Source organism: Syzygium oleosum, unplaced genomic scaffold (assembly GCF_021117445.2).
Source record: "Syzygium oleosum isolate NSW1041296 unplaced genomic scaffold, Sole_v2.1 Sole_v2.02, whole genome shotgun sequence".
NCBI classification, from domain to species: Eukaryota; Viridiplantae; Streptophyta; class Magnoliopsida; order Myrtales; family Myrtaceae; genus Syzygium; species Syzygium oleosum.
The window spans coordinates 22,105,859-22,123,381 of NW_026607486.1; the positions used below are offsets into that span (position 1 = coordinate 22,105,859).

Here is a 17,523-nt window from a genome sequence, read left to right on the forward strand (position 1 = left end):
GTGGTTGGGCCGGGACTCGCGCCGGCCGTTTCGTGCGAATCCCGGCCCATACCGATGTCGGTCCCGGTCCCCACTCGCCGTCGGAAGTGAGCCACAGTCGCCGGAGCCGACCGAGTCGCCGGAGGAGGTCAAAATGCCTCTATTATTGTCATGCCCGCCAACCGTTTGTCAAAATGTCTCACAAAGCCCGGTTTGTGTTTGAGCTTCGTCGGAGAGTAGGGGGCCGAACGGTGACTCAACCGACTCAGGTAAGTGTTGAGGAGATCATCAAAGACCAGAGGGAGCCCGAATTGTGGTCTGGGTACGTCGGCCAAGTTCCGATCGGCGTCCGATTTGACGAATTCCGATCGGGGCTTGGCCGGCGATTATTCAGGCCGGTTCTCCGGCGACCGGGCATCAAACACTCCTCAGCTCGATGAGCTGAGGAGAATGATGCCACTGGCCGGACGAAACATCCGGCGAATCGCCGGATTTTCGTCCGGTCAGTGGCCTCCGGCGTTTGAGGCTTGGACACCGGCTGAACCGGTCCGATTCTGTTCAAAAATCGGTTCAAGGCCGGTTCATCGATTCAGGTCAATCAGACCCGACCCGGATCCAATTATCCGACCCGAATTAATCAATTGGGGTCGGTTTCGTGGATCCGGGTCGGTTCCGATCGGACCCGAATCCGATCACCTGACCCGGATCCGGAGATCCGACCCGGTCAACGTTTTAGATCGGATCCGTTGACTCGGGTCGGATCCGACCCGACCCGGATCCGCCGACCCGACCTGGTTACAATATTATATTGTTTTCTTTATTTATTTTATTTTTATTTTTTTTGAAAAAAAAATTTTAATTAAAAAAATTTAATTTTTTAAAATTTTTTTTTCTTTTCTGTGTTATTATTTTTTTTTTCCGAAAAAAAAAATCAAAATTTTTTTTAAAAAAAAAGTTTTATGATTATGTGATATATTTGTCATGGTATTATTATGAAAGTTTTTGTCTTGTTTAAATTAGACAAGCCTAGGATTGCGCGGTAGTATTTTGCATGTTATTTTTATTATCGCTGTATTATTATGCATGTTTTTAATACAATCGCATGAGTTGTGTTTTGAATGTCATCTGACTTAGTTAAGGTTAGAACCTTAGGCTGCATGAATTGTTGTGTTCTTGACTGCTGATCGTTTCTGATTATGCACTCGCTTGATCACCTCACATGTTAGGAAAAAGGTCCTAAAATCAATCTAAATTGCCTGACAAATGTTTTCATGAAATGAACAGGGTAAAAAGGTACCGAAAGGGCATTAGTTATCCAACTAATGTAACCAAGTCCCCGAATTCAGTTGATCTCTGGTTCGCAGGAATAGGGTGATTCTCCCATCACCCTATTTGGGTTTCTAATCGGCCCACCCCAAATCGATTAGTGACGACTCCTTGGTATAAACCACTTGCATATTAAATACTTAAACCCTAAGTCGCGATATGGTATGGGCTTGGGAGGGCCCGAGTTAAGTCCTAAACCTAGACTTAGCACATACCAGGCGAGCCCCCCTTCTTTTTGCATGTTCGATAAAAAAGGGAGCTTGGGAGTTCGGTCGCGACAACTTTTAACGAGTCTACGTGTCAGATCACTTGCTGCACCGCTTGTCACCTCGAGAACCGCTCTCTATATAATCCCACTCGTATCGAGTCCTTTCTTCATCACACCCACAACGCAGTTCGTTAATAGCATGCAAAAAATGGCCTCGCCTTCTTCACTTTCAAAGGCTGTTTTGACTTTGGCTTGCGTTGTGCTCCTTATTGGCGGCACGAGTGCTCAACTTTCGATTTCCTATTACGCAGAAAGTTGCCCCAAACTCTTCCCGACGGTGAAGTCGATCGTGCAAGAAGCGATTGCCGAAGAGGCCCGTATGGGCGCCTCGCTCCTCCGCTTGTTCTTCCACGATTGCTTCGTCAACGTAACTTCTCTTTCTCATCCACTTTAACTTGTCATCATTCTTCCCCAATACTTAAGACCAACCCATACTCATGGTTTATTTACCAGGGTTGCGACGGATCGAACCTCTTGGACGACAAGCCTACTTTCACCGGAGAGAAGAACGCAATCCCAAACAAAAATTCCTTGCGAGGGTTCGATGTGGTGGACAAGATTAAGTCCGCCGTGGAGGAAGTGTGCCCCGGCATCGTCTCGTGTGCTGATCTGCTGGCGATTATCTCCAGAGACTCCGTTGAGATAGTAAGTCATCGGAACTCGACTAGCGATGGAACAGTAGAGATGAAAGCTTCTGATTGTTTTGCATGAGTAATAACTTGTTGCGAATGAATTGGGACAGCTGGGAGGGCCAGGGTGGGATGTGAAGCTGGGAAGGAGAGATGCGACAACTACGAGCCAGGCAGCAGCTAACAATAACCTTGCTCCTCCAACTGATAACCTCAACGCTCTCATTTCCAACTTCCAGAATCACGGCCTTTGTCTAAAGGACCTCGTCGCTCTATACGGTGAACTCTCTCTCTCTCTCTCTCTCTCTCTCTCTCTCTCTCTCTCTCTCTCTCTCTCTCTCTCTCTCTCTCTCTCTATACCATATGATATGTAGCTTAGCTTGCATTTTATGATTTTTGCTGAGGCGTGCTTTGCGGCAGTTGTTAAGCAATCTTCACTGTATTGAATTTTAAAACCCTTGAAAAGCATACAAACTCTTTGTAATATTGATTCCATGTTTCACAAGGAAAACCGGCACATACAAAAAAACACAGCATTTCTTTATTTGCAAAAATCCAGCAAGATATGATTTTTTTTACAAGCAAGTACCACGCAAACTAAATCGATTAGGTATAATCAATCAAGTTTCAAGAATTCATGAGATCCACACTAAATCCTACTAAAGAACAGAAGTTTTCATGCAAATTCTGCATTTTAATTGGTTTTTCCCCCCTCATCTCCCATAGACCGAGTCTATACAATATTCTCGATATTTTTATAAGATCCAAATTGCTCGATTGAATTCTTATTTGTGTGTCCCCTTAAATACTCAGGAGCGCACACAGTTGGGCAAGCGAGATGCATTAACTTCCGGGCCAGGATCTACAACGAGAGCAACATCGACAGCTCATTTGCCCACGTGATGCAGAGCAACTGCCCAAGCGTCACCGGCAACGGCGACAACAACACGGACGGGCTCGACTATCAGAGCGCTACATCGTTCGACAACACCTACTTCCTCAACCTCATGAAGAAAAGAGGCCTCCTCCACTCCGACCAACAGCTCTTCAACGGCGCCGGGTACACCGACTCCCTCATCAGGACTTACGCCAAAAGCCAAGACACCTTCTTCAAGGACTTTGCGGCCGCCATGATCAATATGGGCGACATGAAGCCCCTCACCGGATCCAACGGTCAGATCAGGAAGAACTGTAGGAGGGTTAATAATTATTGATAAAATTAGGGGCCATTTATACTCCTTAATATGGAATTTATGTAATGTAAATTCTCTTTGATCGAGTTCTATTTAGCTGGTATTCATTTTGTCGTTTGCATTTGAAGTTTTTGCTATTGTGTGAGTGTCGAGATGGAATTGTAAGAGTCGAATATTGTAATAACAGTCCTGTCGAGATTCCGTCAACTGTTTTGAGTTTGGATATTCTGAGTTTCCATGCTCTTGAGCAATTCTGACTTAAAGGTTGTTGCGAAAAGCAAGCAATCGAAGAATGAAATAACAAAAAAAGGAAATAAATTGAACACCAAATTTACATGGTTTGATTAATGTGACTTACGTGGATGAGGAGAGCAGCCAAGAATTTCACTATTGATTAAGCGACATTGTTGTAAAATTAACGCGGAAAAAATCGAATTTTGTGATTTAAGTCAATGCGAAATCACCACAAAAATGAACGAGGACTAATAAAGAACACCAAAGATTTAAGTGGTCGGTTCGAGTGTCGATACTTACTCCACGAGGAGAGCCGTGGCAAATAATCCCCTATAATTGGATAATCGAAGTCAAAATCACTCACACACTCAAATGTTTTCCACACCTGGATTACACCCAAGCCCAAAATGTTTACAAATATTTAACTCAATTGGATATAAAACTCTGGACACAAATCTCCCGATGTTGTGCAGCCTAAAAGAAAGAGCTTTGTTGACATCTAAATTTTAATTATTACACCTAGTCATTTATCGCATGAAAAATTAGGAATCGAATTCGATCCCTAATTTTCAAAGCAAACACGAGTATTTCCATGAGTATTTAGAGTTTACTTTCCGCTACTAAAGACAGACGGTGCACTTTTTACTAATAAAAGCGAACAGAATTGAGAATGGATTACCACAAGTATTTCGCCACGCGGATTCCATTCAAAATACCTCCTAATGGCTTCCTAATGCGGATGGGGATTTTTGACCGCGAGTTGTGTGTACAAAGTGAAGTGCTAAGACAATCAAAGCATACATTGTATTGAGAGCAAACACCGCCTCTATATAATCTCCACATATATTCCATACATCTTAACATCACCTCCAAACCAAGGGGTTGACATTCACTTCACCCCTTATAACTCCCAACCTACAAAAACACTTAATACATTGTTACTGAACTAACCTCGTTTTTCACTCGACTTTGACATGTGTAATCAAGGTAAACCAAGTTAGTAATCAACCAACCAATTTTTATGGCCTAAGTCCACTAATGTTTATAACCAAGTCCCCAACGGAATTAGGGGTGAGCAACACGGACCGACCGAACTGGGAACCGACCAGTCCAACAACCGCCCAGACCAGACCAGACTGGTCAGTTTTGGCGATTCCCGAGAGTGCCAATCTGATTCCCGGTTCCATAAAATTGAAACTAGACCTATTTATTTTTTAAATTTTTTTATTTCTTAAAGAAAAGCAGTGTTTGGTTGTTTGTATGTGTAGCCCCCACCTCCCAAATTGACGAAAATTTGGAAAATCCTTAATAATCTTCATCATCTTCTTCTTGCATCTGTGCCTACGACTTTCAAAGCAGCTCCTCCACAAATTTTCTCCTCCGCCTTCTTCATTTCGTCCCTCCGCCATTTTATTTCGATTGCACATCGGCCTCGCAAGGTGAACTGTCAAAACGAACCCTCCCAAGCTCCCTATTTTCTCGATCATCATCATCACCTATCGAGCTCTTGATTTGCCGAAACTGCACCGTCAAGTCAATTTCCCCGCTTCCTGCGATTTTCGATGGTGGATTGCGATGCTAATTTTGATTCTCCGCCAAGCAGGAATCGTCTCTGTTCAATCCGTCGTTCACCATGCACGCGGAGCTCGCGAAGAAGCCCTGCAGCAATAAGCCCTCTTTCGAGATCATATCGTTCATGCCCACCAACAATTAGGCGAGTCCAGCGATTCCACTAGCAATATTTTAATATTGACCTCGTATGCCCTCGCCTCTGGCCGATAGGTCCGGCAACCGACTGGAGGAAGAAGGAAGGGAAGAAGAAAAAGAAAAAAGAAACAAAAAGAAAAAAGAAGGGAAAATAAATAAATAAATCGAAAAATATTAAAATATTATTTAAAAGATTTTGCATCGACACTGCCGCGCCATGTAAGACAACTGCCAAAATTGGTCAAAATAGACTGAATTAGCACAAGTGCAAAAGGTCTAGGATTCAATTATCAAAAAAATTGTTTAGGGCTAAATTGGCACAATTTAAATAGGATTGAGATTTGTTTGGTAATTGTCACCTTTAAAATCTCGCTCACGTCCAACCCTCCAACACACACTTCGAAAAATTTCAAACTTCTTCCCTACCCCCCCCCCAGAGAGTATTTTTCGGGGGCTCTAGGAGGCCTTCTCTATCTCCATTTGGGACGTACGACCTATGGTTGGAAATATCTTCAAGTGTACTTTTGCTCTCAAGTTGAAGGTTTTGGCTAGCTTTGGCTGGAAGTTTGTGAAAATCGCGTTTTCTCTCAATGGGTCCGTCTGAAATTTCTGAGTTGAAGTTGTTTTTTTCAGTAGTTTTTGGGGGTAGCGGAGACCTCTGCCAAGTGCCTCTTGTCTCCAACCTTTAATGCCTTTAAAGAACGTGCTTCAGAGAGCTTAAGCCAGCTTTTAGTCGTTACTTGCCCACACACCAAGGATGCCAACTGAGTTGCTTCACCAACTCTTTAACTTGTACCGCTGCTGTGCTAGCCAATTTAGTTGAGAATTTCGCGCCCCTTCATCAGCTTATCCATAGCCAATTTTAGTCAATTTGCACACCTGGTGATTTTTCTTCCACCTCAACCAGATATAATGCTGATTGGGCAGCCGAGTAGGATGTGGTGGGGCCACAAATTTGCTTGCTCAGCAGCTTCAAATTGTTACCAAATCGTGGATTGGAGGTCTGGCAGCTGGTTTGAGTGCCTTAATCCATCACTTAGCTCGATTTTGCAAGAAAGTCTGTCAAAGTTGGCCATCTTCTTACCCGAAATGACCAATTTGATTCAATTTGGTCCTTTTGGCTTTATTTGATCAATGCGACCTGGCCTAATCTCAATTTCAACCTTAATTAGGGGTCAAAATGATAAAAATTATTATTCACGGGTTTGAGCAATTTTTGTAAAATTTGCAAATTGGTCGCCCAACTTATGAGAATTACATTTTGGCCCACACTGGCTGGTTCAATTGCAATCCGACCCCCAGGGCTTGGCTAGTCACATTCATATCCTCGGCCCCAACTCTCTCTTTTTTGGAAAGTAGAAATCAAGAAAAATAATTATATTTAAAAACTATATTAAATGCCTAGGTAATCTATATGCGAGAATTTGACATGAAATATTTTTATGGAAAACTAAGTTCTAGTTTTTTCGAAAATACGTAGAAACGATCTTTGTGCAAAAATTTAGGTGACAACATGGTGGCACCACCACTGGAGTAGAACCGCAATGCACCTAGAGATCGTCGGGAGGACTGGAACCTTTGTGGAGATTCGCCTGAATTGTAGTGCTCATCAGAGGAGTCACGGGCACGAGAGTGGCGCGCGATTTGGCACGGTAGAGTCTTAGTCGAAGCTACTGAGCTTTGCCGAGGCTGCTGCGGTAGTGCAGGCGGAGGAGCGGCAACAAGCGCAGCGGCGCGTCGAACTTCGAACACTCGTTGTTTCTTTTTCTCTAAACGTTGCACCCCTTTTACGATCGCCTCCCCTCCTTTTCGTGAGTTGCCCGGTTCTCTATCTATAGAGACGGAGGTTTTCATCAACAAAAACTTATTCCCAATATAATAGCAGATTTTGCTCTACCGATGCTGATCATCCGAAGAAAGGGGAATCGTCTAATCCATGCAGAATTTCAAACGGAAATGGCTCCGCTTTCAAATTCAAAATTCAATTTTTTTTATTTATTTTTTTTTAAATTCCTAACCCAAATCCACCGAATTCCGCTCACACTTTGAATTTTTGTTAAGCCTCATCTGTCCCCTTCACGGCCAGGTTATTTTTTTATTTTTTTAAGAAAAATTTGAAATGGGATAAGTTTAGTCCTAAATGCAATGTTATAGAGTGCATAATGCCTAATGTAATTTTAATATGTGTGTGTCTATATATATTATAAGGGATCGAGGTCGATCTCTAAATTTTTTATACGATATATAACTAAATGGGTTGCCAATTAGGTTTCAACGATCAAGTCATAGTGTTCATCATCCATACCAGCTTCCCCAACGCCCCAACAAGTGCTCACTCTACAAACACTAATTGAGCCCCAACAAAGCTTGAGCTTTGCCAAAAGAAGGAGCTTAGTCATCATGTCTGCCGGATTCTTTGCTGTCACGATCTTCTTCACAACAACCTTACCCTTCGCTAAGACATCTTGAATGAAATTGTACCTAGTATCAATATGCTTCGCTCGCTCGTAATAAACCGGACTAGCATATCGCATCTTGGTTGTCATGGTATATATCAACAATATATATCGTTTCTCTTGTGTTTTCGCGTTGATTTAATTGCAAGATCCCGTTAGCGTTTTTGCATTAATTTTACAACACATGATATTAGAGCCAATGATAGATTGGTGGAGCCCTAATTTGTTCCGGTGCTTGGTGAACATCTCAAAAAAGGAATCTAGTGACCAAAATGATTTCCGAGTGATAGGTGTTATGGTGTAGCAACATGGGCCCAGGAATGAAGAAGCGCTTTGGAGATTCAAGTTGAGATAAATTAATGCAGAAGGATACCTGAAGTAAGGAAAAGCAAAACCTAACACACATGAAGGGGAAATTGTTTATATCTACGGGTGATTTGTGTAAGAGAGTTTCCATATTAGAAAATTGGTGTGGTGCGAAACAATTAATATATCCTAATTGACCCATAACTCATTAACTTAAGCTTTTTAGTGAAAATGGATTCGACTGGATATATTAAGAGGCTTGGACTTGGGCTACCTCTTGGCGATCTCTCCGAGTGAAGGTATTGGACTTTTATTGCGCGCTCCCAACAGACATAACGGATATTACAATCACACTCGAGTCACTCAAATACTATTTGTATTTAGCCCTCATAATTCCTAACGAAATAATCTATCAATCTCACAAAGGAATTACAATAAATCTTAACACAAGAATTTAACAGCTTCAAACTCGTGATGTAATTTACAAGCATAAGCTCCTCTTAGATTTCTCTTCACAAATAAGGCCCACTTCTTATATAGACAAGAATGTGAATCCAAAACAGGAAACCTTTTCAAACTAGATAACCACTCAAATATTATACACATTAAAGTTAAGAAACTTCTTTTTTGAGTGCAAACTCAAGACATATTTTCAACAATGCTCCATTACTTATTACACACATCTTTGTACGAAAAATTATAGCTGCTAGTATGGTTGCAATAGTAATATGAACTTCTCTATCATTTAGCCAGCTGAGAAAACTAGGAAGTTATTGCCTTCCTTTCTGAGCCGAACATTGATTTGCACTATGTCCATTGTTATGAATGTAGGTGGACTATTAGCTACATCAGTAACAGCCATCTCTATCTTAGGTACATAGTCTTGTATCCACTTTTATAATCTTTGGAATTAATGTTGCTCGAATTAGGAACTTATTTTTGGGCCCCATCTTACGTTGCTAGAGCATCTTGTTGCTGTAGAGAATAAAGATTCGCCTATAACAAGTAAAATCTACATCCACTAATTGCAGAGGGTAGATGGCTTTCGAGGGGTTCTCCAAATTGAATTCGAGGTGGTAAAAAAAGAGCCGCAAGTTTCCTCAAGTTTAGAAGTAAATTTCTGCCTCCGATTTACCTATCCCATGAATAATCTCTTCTTATGTGTAGTTGATGCGACATTATTGTGGAGGTCTCATTAAATTACTAGGTCCCCTCACAGAGACGGCTATCGAAGTATCTACCAACTCCATATAATTGTGGCCTCATTTGGCCATACTTCACCAAAAGTTTTGCTTAAACGATCTACCATCCAAATTCCTTTCTCAATGATCTATCTCTTAATTCATTCATTTATTAAAAGAAGGAAATGGGCATGCACTATCATGAATCTAGAGTACTCAAATGTCCTGAAGATCATCTCTTCCTCGCTATAAAATCCCAAGCCCACCAAGCTCACCTCGCACCCGGTTCATCAGTTTGGTATCTCTTCAAGTGTTACCGAATGGCTTCTTCTACCACTAGTGCTTCATTTTCAATGGCCGTTTTGACTTCGGCTTGCGTTTGGGTCTTGATCGGTGCAAGCGCGAGTGCGCAACTTTCCTTCGACTATTACACCAGATCTTGCCCCGTCCTCTTCCCCACGGTGAGGCTAACCGTGGGAGCAGCTATAGCGAGGGAGGCTCAGATGGGTGCCTCACTGCTTCGCTTGTTCTTCCACGATTGCTTCGTCAATGTAAATTTTCAATCCCTTCCAGACTTTGTTGCGTTTCAGAATCTTTCGACATGCATTATTCTAACTCTGCACTCGTCGTTCTCGTATGTGTGATACATCGTGCGTGCATGCATCATGCAGTATGGTTTATAACCAGTTCACTTGGTGTAACTCTTTTCATGATCCAGTGCTGTGCAGTATGGTCATTATGAATCAAATAGCATAAGGCAATGTTTGTTGGTACCATCTCATATCTCTATGCAACCATTTAGCTAGCCGGCTTCAATAGGTAAATTCGCTTGTTATACGTGAACCCCACCTTCTAAGGCACTCCGGATTTAAGTTGGCTAAATGGTTGTTCATCGTTCAAAGTGGCAAGAGCTCAACGTCTAGTACATTGTCCCAAGATCATAAGGAACTAAATATGAAAGCCTGAGCTACAATAAGTCATAATGTAACGCCCTTCAGCAAACAGACTGCACACCTATAGCTGACAGAATACATATTACTGTTAAAACGCATTTGATGTTGCGCTGTATCATGGCTGCGACGGATCAATTCTTACGGACGATACACCTACTTTCACCGGAGAGAAAAATGCTGCTCCGAACGTCCATTCAGTGCAAGGGTTCGAAGTGGTCGACCAAGTTAAGTCTGCCGTGGAGGGTGTGTGCCCAGGCATCATCTCATGCGCCGATTTGTTGGCAATTATCGCGCGAGACTCCGTCGTGATAGTCAATTGTCTGAACTCAACTAGCAGTTAGTATGGCATTAGTAGAGGTTTGCGATGTTCTAAATTAGTTCCCTTGGATTATCATGAAAGCTTGGAGGGCCGTGGTGGCCAGTGAAGCTGGGAAGAAGAGATGCAAGAAGTGCAAGCCAAGCTGCTGCTAATGAGAGCATCCCCCCACCAACTTCGGACCTCAAGAAATTAATCTCCTCCTTCCAAAATGTCGGTCTCAATATCAGGGACCTTGTGGCTTTCGCTGGTAATTTTAGTGTAATTAATCTTGCATGATTGATGCATAAGAGTACGATTAAGATCTACTTTCTCGAATCGGAAACATAAGATTAAGAGCTCGTTCGATGCAATACGTGTTTTTTGCGCCATTTCAAGGAGCCCACACGGTTGGACTATCGAGATGCACAAACTTCAGGGACTGGGTCTACAACCTTGTCCAGAGACGAGGCCTTCTTCACTCGGACCAACAGCTCTTCAACGGCGGGCCCGCCGACTCGCTCGTGAAGCTCTACAGCAGAAGCCCGGTCGCCTTCGACAAGGACTTCGTGGTCTCCATCACAAGGATGGGCGACGTCAAGTCCCTCACCGGATCCAATGGTGAGATTCGGAGGAACTGTAGGAGGGTCAATTGAGGCCCTTTGATTTGGAGAGAGGCCCAATGTCTTGCCTGATGAAGACTCTTTCTCTTCTTGCTGTTTTTTTTTTTTTTGCTTTTTCTCTCTCTTTTTTGGGGCTTTTTGGTTGGTGTGGTGCCTGCATTTGAAGCTGCTTTCTTGTGGTAGTAATTACATTCTTGATGCAATTTCAAATTTGACAATCACTTCTAGGGCTCAACAAATCTGCATAAATACCATTGATCTCATGACACGCGTATAAATTTCAAGACATGCCGAGTGCTCGTGAGTGAAGAAAAGGCCCAATGTTGAAATCATGACCAAGTAAGCCCATTATTATGAAGAAAAGGCCAGTTGACCCAATGAATTGGCCCAGTCTGCCTTTGCATCTCATCTGGTATAGTAGCACAATCTTTTCTTGTCAATAAATATTTGAGCAACAATTTGATTTAGGCATTTAAACTTACATCAAAGCGAACAACAAACCAAGTCAAAAACTAGCCAATAAGGCAATTTACATCAACGAAGCCCTTTCTCTCAAATTGAACGATCATAATTACACCTTGAAATCCACTATCGTAACTTTCCAAATATCGCTCGACGTTCATAATTTCATATGATACTATCATCGTGCCATGATATGGTTGAAATTGAGACGTCTTTTTGTCATATTCTTTGGAGAGGAAGCTAGGGTTTTAGTGATGACGCTAGGAAGTGTCCATCAGTGTGTAAAAACTCGAACATCATGCTGATGTGCTCCATATGTAAGCATTGAAATCAATCAAGCTAAGGCAATAAATTACATGGATTTCTAAACAAGGACGGCCTGCAGAGATGGACGGATGGATGCTACCCCAGATGGCCTAGGGAGTAAGATTGTATAACAACACGCAGGCCCTTAGCTTATATATTGCCTCGACCTCGAGTTAACACTTATCATTTGATAGGAAAATAGATAAATACTTATGGAATCTCCTACGTGTAAACCCTTAATTGAGGAGCCAATCTGGGGTCCTCATCTAAACAATCTGGGTTAGCAATTTAAGCGCCGCATGAAAATCCCAAACCCTAATTCTATTTTATTTTTTTTAACATATAGTATGAGGTGACATAATGATCTATCAGAGATTCTCTGAAGTTGTCAACCCACATAATGCCAGCAGTCAAGAACTTTACTATATTCTCCAAAGGTTTTCCTCAGGTCACTTCTGCTTTGTATCATTGTTTAATGTCGTCTCTCAGCAAGAGGAAGCCTTCAAGCATGTCCATCATTCCCCAGAAGAATTTTTAATATGCAAATGGATGCTCTCCGAAGTAACTTGGAAAGATGGAGACCTTTCTCTCTGCTCATCAGCGACATCATACACTGAATTTTAATAATAGTTAGCAGAAAGAAAAATAAATGTTTCTTCAAAACCATGATCTTATGCCATTTGGGAGGTAAAGATAGAAGGAAAGGGTGACACAAATTAAGGAAAGTTATTTTAGATGGGTCATTGTAACCTTCACTTGCGGTGTTAATATCTAATCGTGTATGCATTCGAGAACGAATTGTTCCATAAATAGATTTTGAACCGCACATAGATAACTAAATTCGATGGCATTATTTGCGGAGATAGATTTTTCACTGGCGATGGTCATGAAAATGTTCCACATCTTAAGTTTTATAACCAGTCCATCTACAAAATGCACTTTTTACTCGAGTGACAGTACTCTAGCGACATGTTTAGATTGAGAAAATTACGCATCATCCACAAGTGCACATGGATCATAATCAAATGTTTTGTGAATTAAACTAATTTCCATCGTTAATGTATGATATGATATTTTATAAACATCATAATCTATATATATATATATATAGAGAGAGAGAGAGAGAGAGAGAGAGAGAGAGAGAGAGAGAGAGAGAGAGAGAGAGTGTGTGTGTGTGTGTTACAAATGTGTGGAATTCAAGGAGGGTTGTACCCGGACTAGAAGATGCCACTAACTCAAGCAACCACGACTTAAGACCAAATACCATCACATCTCATTTGGATTCGAGAAACTTTGGCACGATGGAGACCATATGTGATATTCAATACGCTAGTCATATTAATAATTGATTTGAATGACTCCATGTAATGAACCGAACGAGAAAGAAATGGTGAAGAAAATCAAAAAGAAAAAAATAAGGAAAATATGATACCACACGGATCTTTAATTGCTTCACTCCTTCCCGCTAAGCTGGTTGATGTCCACACGCCAAGGAAACCACACCCATCATCATCAGAACACAATGTGTATATCATCCACCTTTTAGCTGGCACGACCATTGACTATTCAACCGTAGATCCATCACATGTAGTACTATATATGTGTAGGTGACTTAAAGTGTTTATGAATCAAGTGTAGGCAATATTTCCCCCCTTCCTAGCTAGAAATATCCAGATTTTCATTGTTCTTTTTGGTTAATACGATGATAGTAGGTAGTCTTGAGTTTTTATTCGTGCTAAATTGTGTGCTGTGTACACATGAATGGTTCATGCTATTTGTGTCCTTTCGTACATATCTATATGGTTTGCCGGTCATTTAATTTGATTTGTCTAAACAACTAGACTTTTTTTAAGTTGTCGCATTAAGAATTTCACGTCTAAAGAATATGAAAGATCAACTAAGACAGTTTTTATGTTGGCCATGTTAAACCATCATGTGACTTAATTGGTAGACTTCAAAAAGTAGAGTATCGAAAAACTCTATATATTCAAGCGTGCGTGTCAACATTCAAATTTTCATGAAGCGTATACTTCAGAATGAGACATAAACATGAATATCTACACTATTCATCGACCTTGAATTGTGTCAGATTTATTCACCACAGCTCCTCTACCAAACTCACTTGGGTGGAGCTAAACCTAAAGAAAAATTAAATCACTGTGAATTGTCATTTAGCAAACCTATGAACAGTGACCTCATATCAGTCTTTGACATAAACAAGGCCCCTATACTAGGTTCTTGATAGAGAGAGTTAGTGAAATAGTCAAATTAAGAATTTAGAATGAAATGGAAAAATGACCCCACTTCCTAAAGTAACATATGTTTGCCAACTTTTTTATTTGAGGGAAAAAATTGGAAAAAACTTTGGGAACAAATTCACTATCTAGCTCATCTAATACTTAAACCAATAATAGTATTCCACTAAGTCATCAAAACATGATTTGGAGTAAAAGAGATGATCTGTAAATAAAAAAAATGGTCAAGGAAAGGGGAAGGGCAGATTAAATAAAGTGAAAACATAGCTATAAGAATCTCTGTATCAGAAAAGTAAGAAAGATCAAGGCAACATATGTGAAAGAAGAAAAATTAGGAAGGAGATGGTTAATTTACCCAGCTAACGCACAGTTGTGTGAAAGCAATTAGTAAGTTGACAAAGTGCAAAAAATTAGATGGCCTAAGTTTCAGAAGCTGCCTTGAATCACAATACCTTTTGTCTCCCTCAACTTGAAGTAATGTTCAGAGTCACTTCCGTGGGGCACAGAAGAGCACGTTGCAAAGACTGCATGTGGTCAACTACTACCACACGTGCAACGTCTAGACATTTGAGCCAAAACTCTTGCTCTCTCCTCTAGAGGATCTAACTACTAAACTAGGATTTTGATCCAAAAAAAAAACTACTAAACTGGGTTACGCCATTTCTTTTTCTCTTTTCTCAACTTTTTATCTTCAGCTCTTTTTTACACATTTCTTTTAGCTTCTTTAACCAGAAGAACACGCAGATGTGGAAGATGCTTGACAAATATTCATGGTGCAGTGAGAACTGAAATTTTTTCATATGCAAAGCAACACATAAGAGGATTCTCAGTATATAAGATAAGAAAGTGAGAAATGACATATATGTTTAGAAGCAAATTACATACATGGCTAGAGATGGACCAGCAAACCAAGTATATAATAAACCTTAACTCGAAACACAGTGATAACTCTATGGATGTCTTGAATCGTGAAGAAGACTAAAGTTGCCTATCCCAACCAAATCAGCTAACAATATAATCATGCTCTCGATTTTATTCCAAATAATTCGTGGGAAAGAAAAATAAAATCAGATCTTTCAGTAACAAGTTTAGAAGTTTTAACCAAAATAAGAGACATTCTCGCTGGAAATACCGCCATAGTCAGTTGTGCCACTTGGCTGTGTAAACAAGGAAGGAGGCGAGGAGGCAGGCGGGAGAGGAGGCGGCAGTGAAGGAGGAGCAGGATGCGGCGGCGGAGTGGGAGGCGGCGCGGCAATCGAGACCGTGCCCGGTGAAAGCAAAGTCACGTGAGAAGTGGGATTGATGATGCCTGCTTCTCTATACTTGTACTTGAGGATTTCAGCCCTCACCGCGTTTAGCTCAGCTTGCAAGGACTGAATTTGCTGTTGTAAAGCCGAAATCGCACCCATGCACCCGTAAACTGGGTCTCGCAGCCTCACATTCGCTTCGTAGACAAGACTGTTCGCAGCGTCAGCTCTTTGGCTCTCGGGTACCTCCTAAATATACATAAGCGAAAAGATTATTAGACTTCAATCTATAAAAAGGAACAAGAAGGCACACACACATGAGATGCTTCAATTAATCACAAATTAGCAATTAGGGTTTCATAAATACCGTGAGCATCTTGGAGACATTGCTGGCGCCGAAGACTTTATGAACAGAAGCGAATTTCTGGGGTTCATGGGGAGAGAAATAAGGAGAGAAAGGACATTCTTGAGCACACCTCCTTCTCAAGAGCTTGCAGGCTGCACAGGGAGTGATGGTGTTTAGGGTTCCTGGAGGACCCAGCATGTGTCTCCTTCCCATAATCTGATGATGAGAAGCATCTCCGTCTCTTTTGATCTTCTTGCCTATCTCATCAAATCTCTCCCTACTAAAATCAAAACAACCCAGTGAAAGATCGTTCCAAAGAGGAAGTAGCACTTGCTAGTCCTTACACATTATAAAACATGTGCCGTAGTGTAAATGCTTATTGAATTGACGCTACTATATTATTGATTGACCCAAGAAAAAAGAGTGCTGCTTTTCCTGACAAGAAGCTGATTAGGGTTCTTAAACAAGCTCCTAAAAGCCTCATAGATGCCAAGAAATATGTTTTAGTCACACGTCTTGACATGATTGCTAGAGAGAGAGTTGTGAAGTCATACCTTTCTCTGGACATTCAGGCATGCTCTCTCTGGGTATGGAGGTGGAGTTTTTGAGAGAGAGAGACAGAGAGAGAGAAAAGGAAGGAAGAAGAAAGTAATATAAAGAGGGGAAGCGAAAAAAGAGAGAACTTTAAAGGCAAGATAGAGCAGGGAAGGTGGTCCAGTGCTTAAAATGGAAAGAGGCAAAAGGAATAAGAGTAGGAGGCTGAAACAAGAAGGGGGTTTTTAACGAGTTTGGTGATCTGGTTGACCTCACCTTGCTCTTCTGGTTGAAAATACTGTACGTTGAGTTTCAGAAACTGCGGTGGTTGCAGAGCTGTGAGCAAAAACTCAAATCTCTGCTGCGATGAGATTGGAGAGAGATCACAGCAGAGAAAGGGCATCAATGGAGAGAGAGAGAGAAAGAGAGAGAAAGAGAAAGAGAGAGAGATGTATAAATGCCAGCTCTTTCACTGAATTGCTCACGTGTGAATCCTTAAATGTTTTTGACTTTTTAGAATCAGCCGGCTGTTGGGCTTTGTATTGCTTCCATTTCTTGCATTTGCTTTTTGCTTCTTGCATGTGGTCTTGCTTCTTCTCTTTGCACAGAGACTATATTTAAACCTTCTGCGACGTAGCTAAAATACAACAGCAATATTAAAGTTGGGTTTCTCTAAATTGAGAATTTTGAAATAAGTGTTTTTGTCTTCAAACAAGGAAAATTCGCGAGCAATTCGGTCCACTTAAGTAATTTTGAGATGCCTCGTAGTAACTAATCTTTAGTAAAATTCTACACTAACTACAGCACCGTATTTATGAATCTCTATTTTATATACTGCCTACATAAAATTTATTTTACACAAATTGTTCTCGATGTATGTCTATGTGCATCGTGCAATCTACCTTTAAAAGTGAGATTGATTATTTTCAATACAAATGCATATATTGCATCCATCTTATAGCGTCCATTCGAAATCTAAAACACATATGCTGTATTTTGCGACAATCGTGTCATATATAGTTATGATAAGGCAGAAGCTGACCTAATCACACACATGCTTTTGTTATGAATAAAGAAGTGATCATCTCTTTGGAGGTTAATCCTAAGAAATGTGTACGCCTCTTTAGACAAAAGACTTGCTAGAAACAGAGGTGAAAAATTAACTCGATATGCATTACATAATGGGAAAAATCAGTCAAGACCTACCACAAAAAAAATGTCTT

At 41.0% G+C, this 17,523-nt stretch overlaps 3 protein-coding genes across 5 annotated transcripts; 2 read left to right on the forward strand and 1 right to left on the reverse strand.

Annotated features, from left to right (window-relative positions):
• The first annotated feature begins 1,701 nt into the window (after positions 1 to 1,701).
• LOC130137345 (peroxidase P7-like) lies at positions 1,702 to 3,416 on the forward strand. Its single transcript, XM_056308147.1, has 4 exons — positions 1,702 to 1,940; positions 2,027 to 2,218; positions 2,316 to 2,481; positions 3,016 to 3,416. Exons 1-4 carry the CDS (start codon positions 1,713 to 1,715, stop codon positions 3,414 to 3,416), a joined length of 987 nt encoding a protein of 328 aa, XP_056164122.1. The 5' UTR covers positions 1,702 to 1,712.
• A 5,998-nt stretch (positions 3,417 to 9,414) lies between these two features.
• LOC130137441 (peroxidase 4-like) lies at positions 9,415 to 11,368 on the forward strand. 2 transcript variants are annotated; one of them, XM_056308743.1, is made up of 3 exons: positions 9,415 to 9,830; positions 10,633 to 10,798; positions 10,927 to 11,368. In XM_056308743.1, exons 1-3 carry the CDS (start codon positions 9,465 to 9,467, stop codon positions 11,181 to 11,183), a joined length of 789 nt encoding a protein of 262 aa, XP_056164718.1. In that variant the 5' UTR covers positions 9,415 to 9,464; the 3' UTR covers positions 11,184 to 11,368. The 2 variants fall into 2 exon arrangements, 1 of the variants encoding a protein (XP_056164718.1); XR_008815879.1 differs by lacking the exons at positions 10,633 to 10,798; positions 10,927 to 11,368 and adding an exon at positions 9,998 to 10,618.
• A 3,639-nt stretch (positions 11,369 to 15,007) lies between these two features.
• Positions 15,008 to 16,873, reverse strand: LOC115666921 (LOB domain-containing protein 15). 2 transcript variants are annotated; one of them, XM_030588562.2, is made up of 3 exons: positions 16,321 to 16,873; positions 15,788 to 16,043; positions 15,008 to 15,669 (listed from the first exon to the last, which is right to left on the reverse strand). In XM_030588562.2, the coding sequence occupies exons 1-3, from the start codon at positions 16,332 to 16,334 to the stop codon at positions 15,271 to 15,273; spliced, it is 669 nt and encodes a 222-aa protein (XP_030444422.1). In that variant the 5' UTR covers positions 16,335 to 16,873; the 3' UTR covers positions 15,008 to 15,270. The 2 variants fall into 2 exon arrangements, with proteins under 2 accessions (XP_030444422.1, XP_030444421.1); XM_030588561.2 differs by having other exon boundaries at positions 15,788 to 16,046.
• Between the last annotated feature and the right edge of the window lie 650 nt (positions 16,874 to 17,523).

What these genes read in the sequence shown, in the direction of transcription:
- LOC130137345 (XM_056308147.1), top strand. Translation starts at nt 1,713, where the DNA reads ATGCAAAAAATGGCCTCGCCTTCTTCACTTTCAAAGGCTGTTTTGACT. An exon ending in CCAGAGACTCCGTTGAGATA is followed by an intron (nt 2,219 to 2,315) that starts GTAAGTCATCGG and finishes GAATTGGGACAG; the next exon opens with CTGGGAGGGCCAGGGTGGGA. An exon ending in GGACCTCGTCGCTCTATACG is followed by an intron (nt 2,482 to 3,015) that starts GTGAACTCTCTC and finishes TTAAATACTCAG; the next exon opens with GAGCGCACACAGTTGGGCAA.
- LOC130137441 (XM_056308743.1), top strand. Translation starts at nt 9,465, where the DNA reads ATGGGCATGCACTATCATGAATCTAGAGTACTCAAATGTCCTGAAGAT. An exon ending in TCCACGATTGCTTCGTCAAT is followed by an intron (nt 9,831 to 10,632) that starts GTAAATTTTCAA and finishes TTATCATGAAAG; the next exon opens with CTTGGAGGGCCGTGGTGGCC. An exon ending in GGACCTTGTGGCTTTCGCTG is followed by an intron (nt 10,799 to 10,926) that starts GTAATTTTAGTG and finishes CGCCATTTCAAG; the next exon opens with GAGCCCACACGGTTGGACTA.
- LOC115666921 (XM_030588561.2), bottom strand. An exon ending in ATGTCTCCAAGATGCTCACG is followed by an intron (nt 15,670 to 15,787) that starts GTATTTATGAAA and finishes ATGTATATTTAG; the next exon opens with GAGGTACCCGAGAGCCAAAG.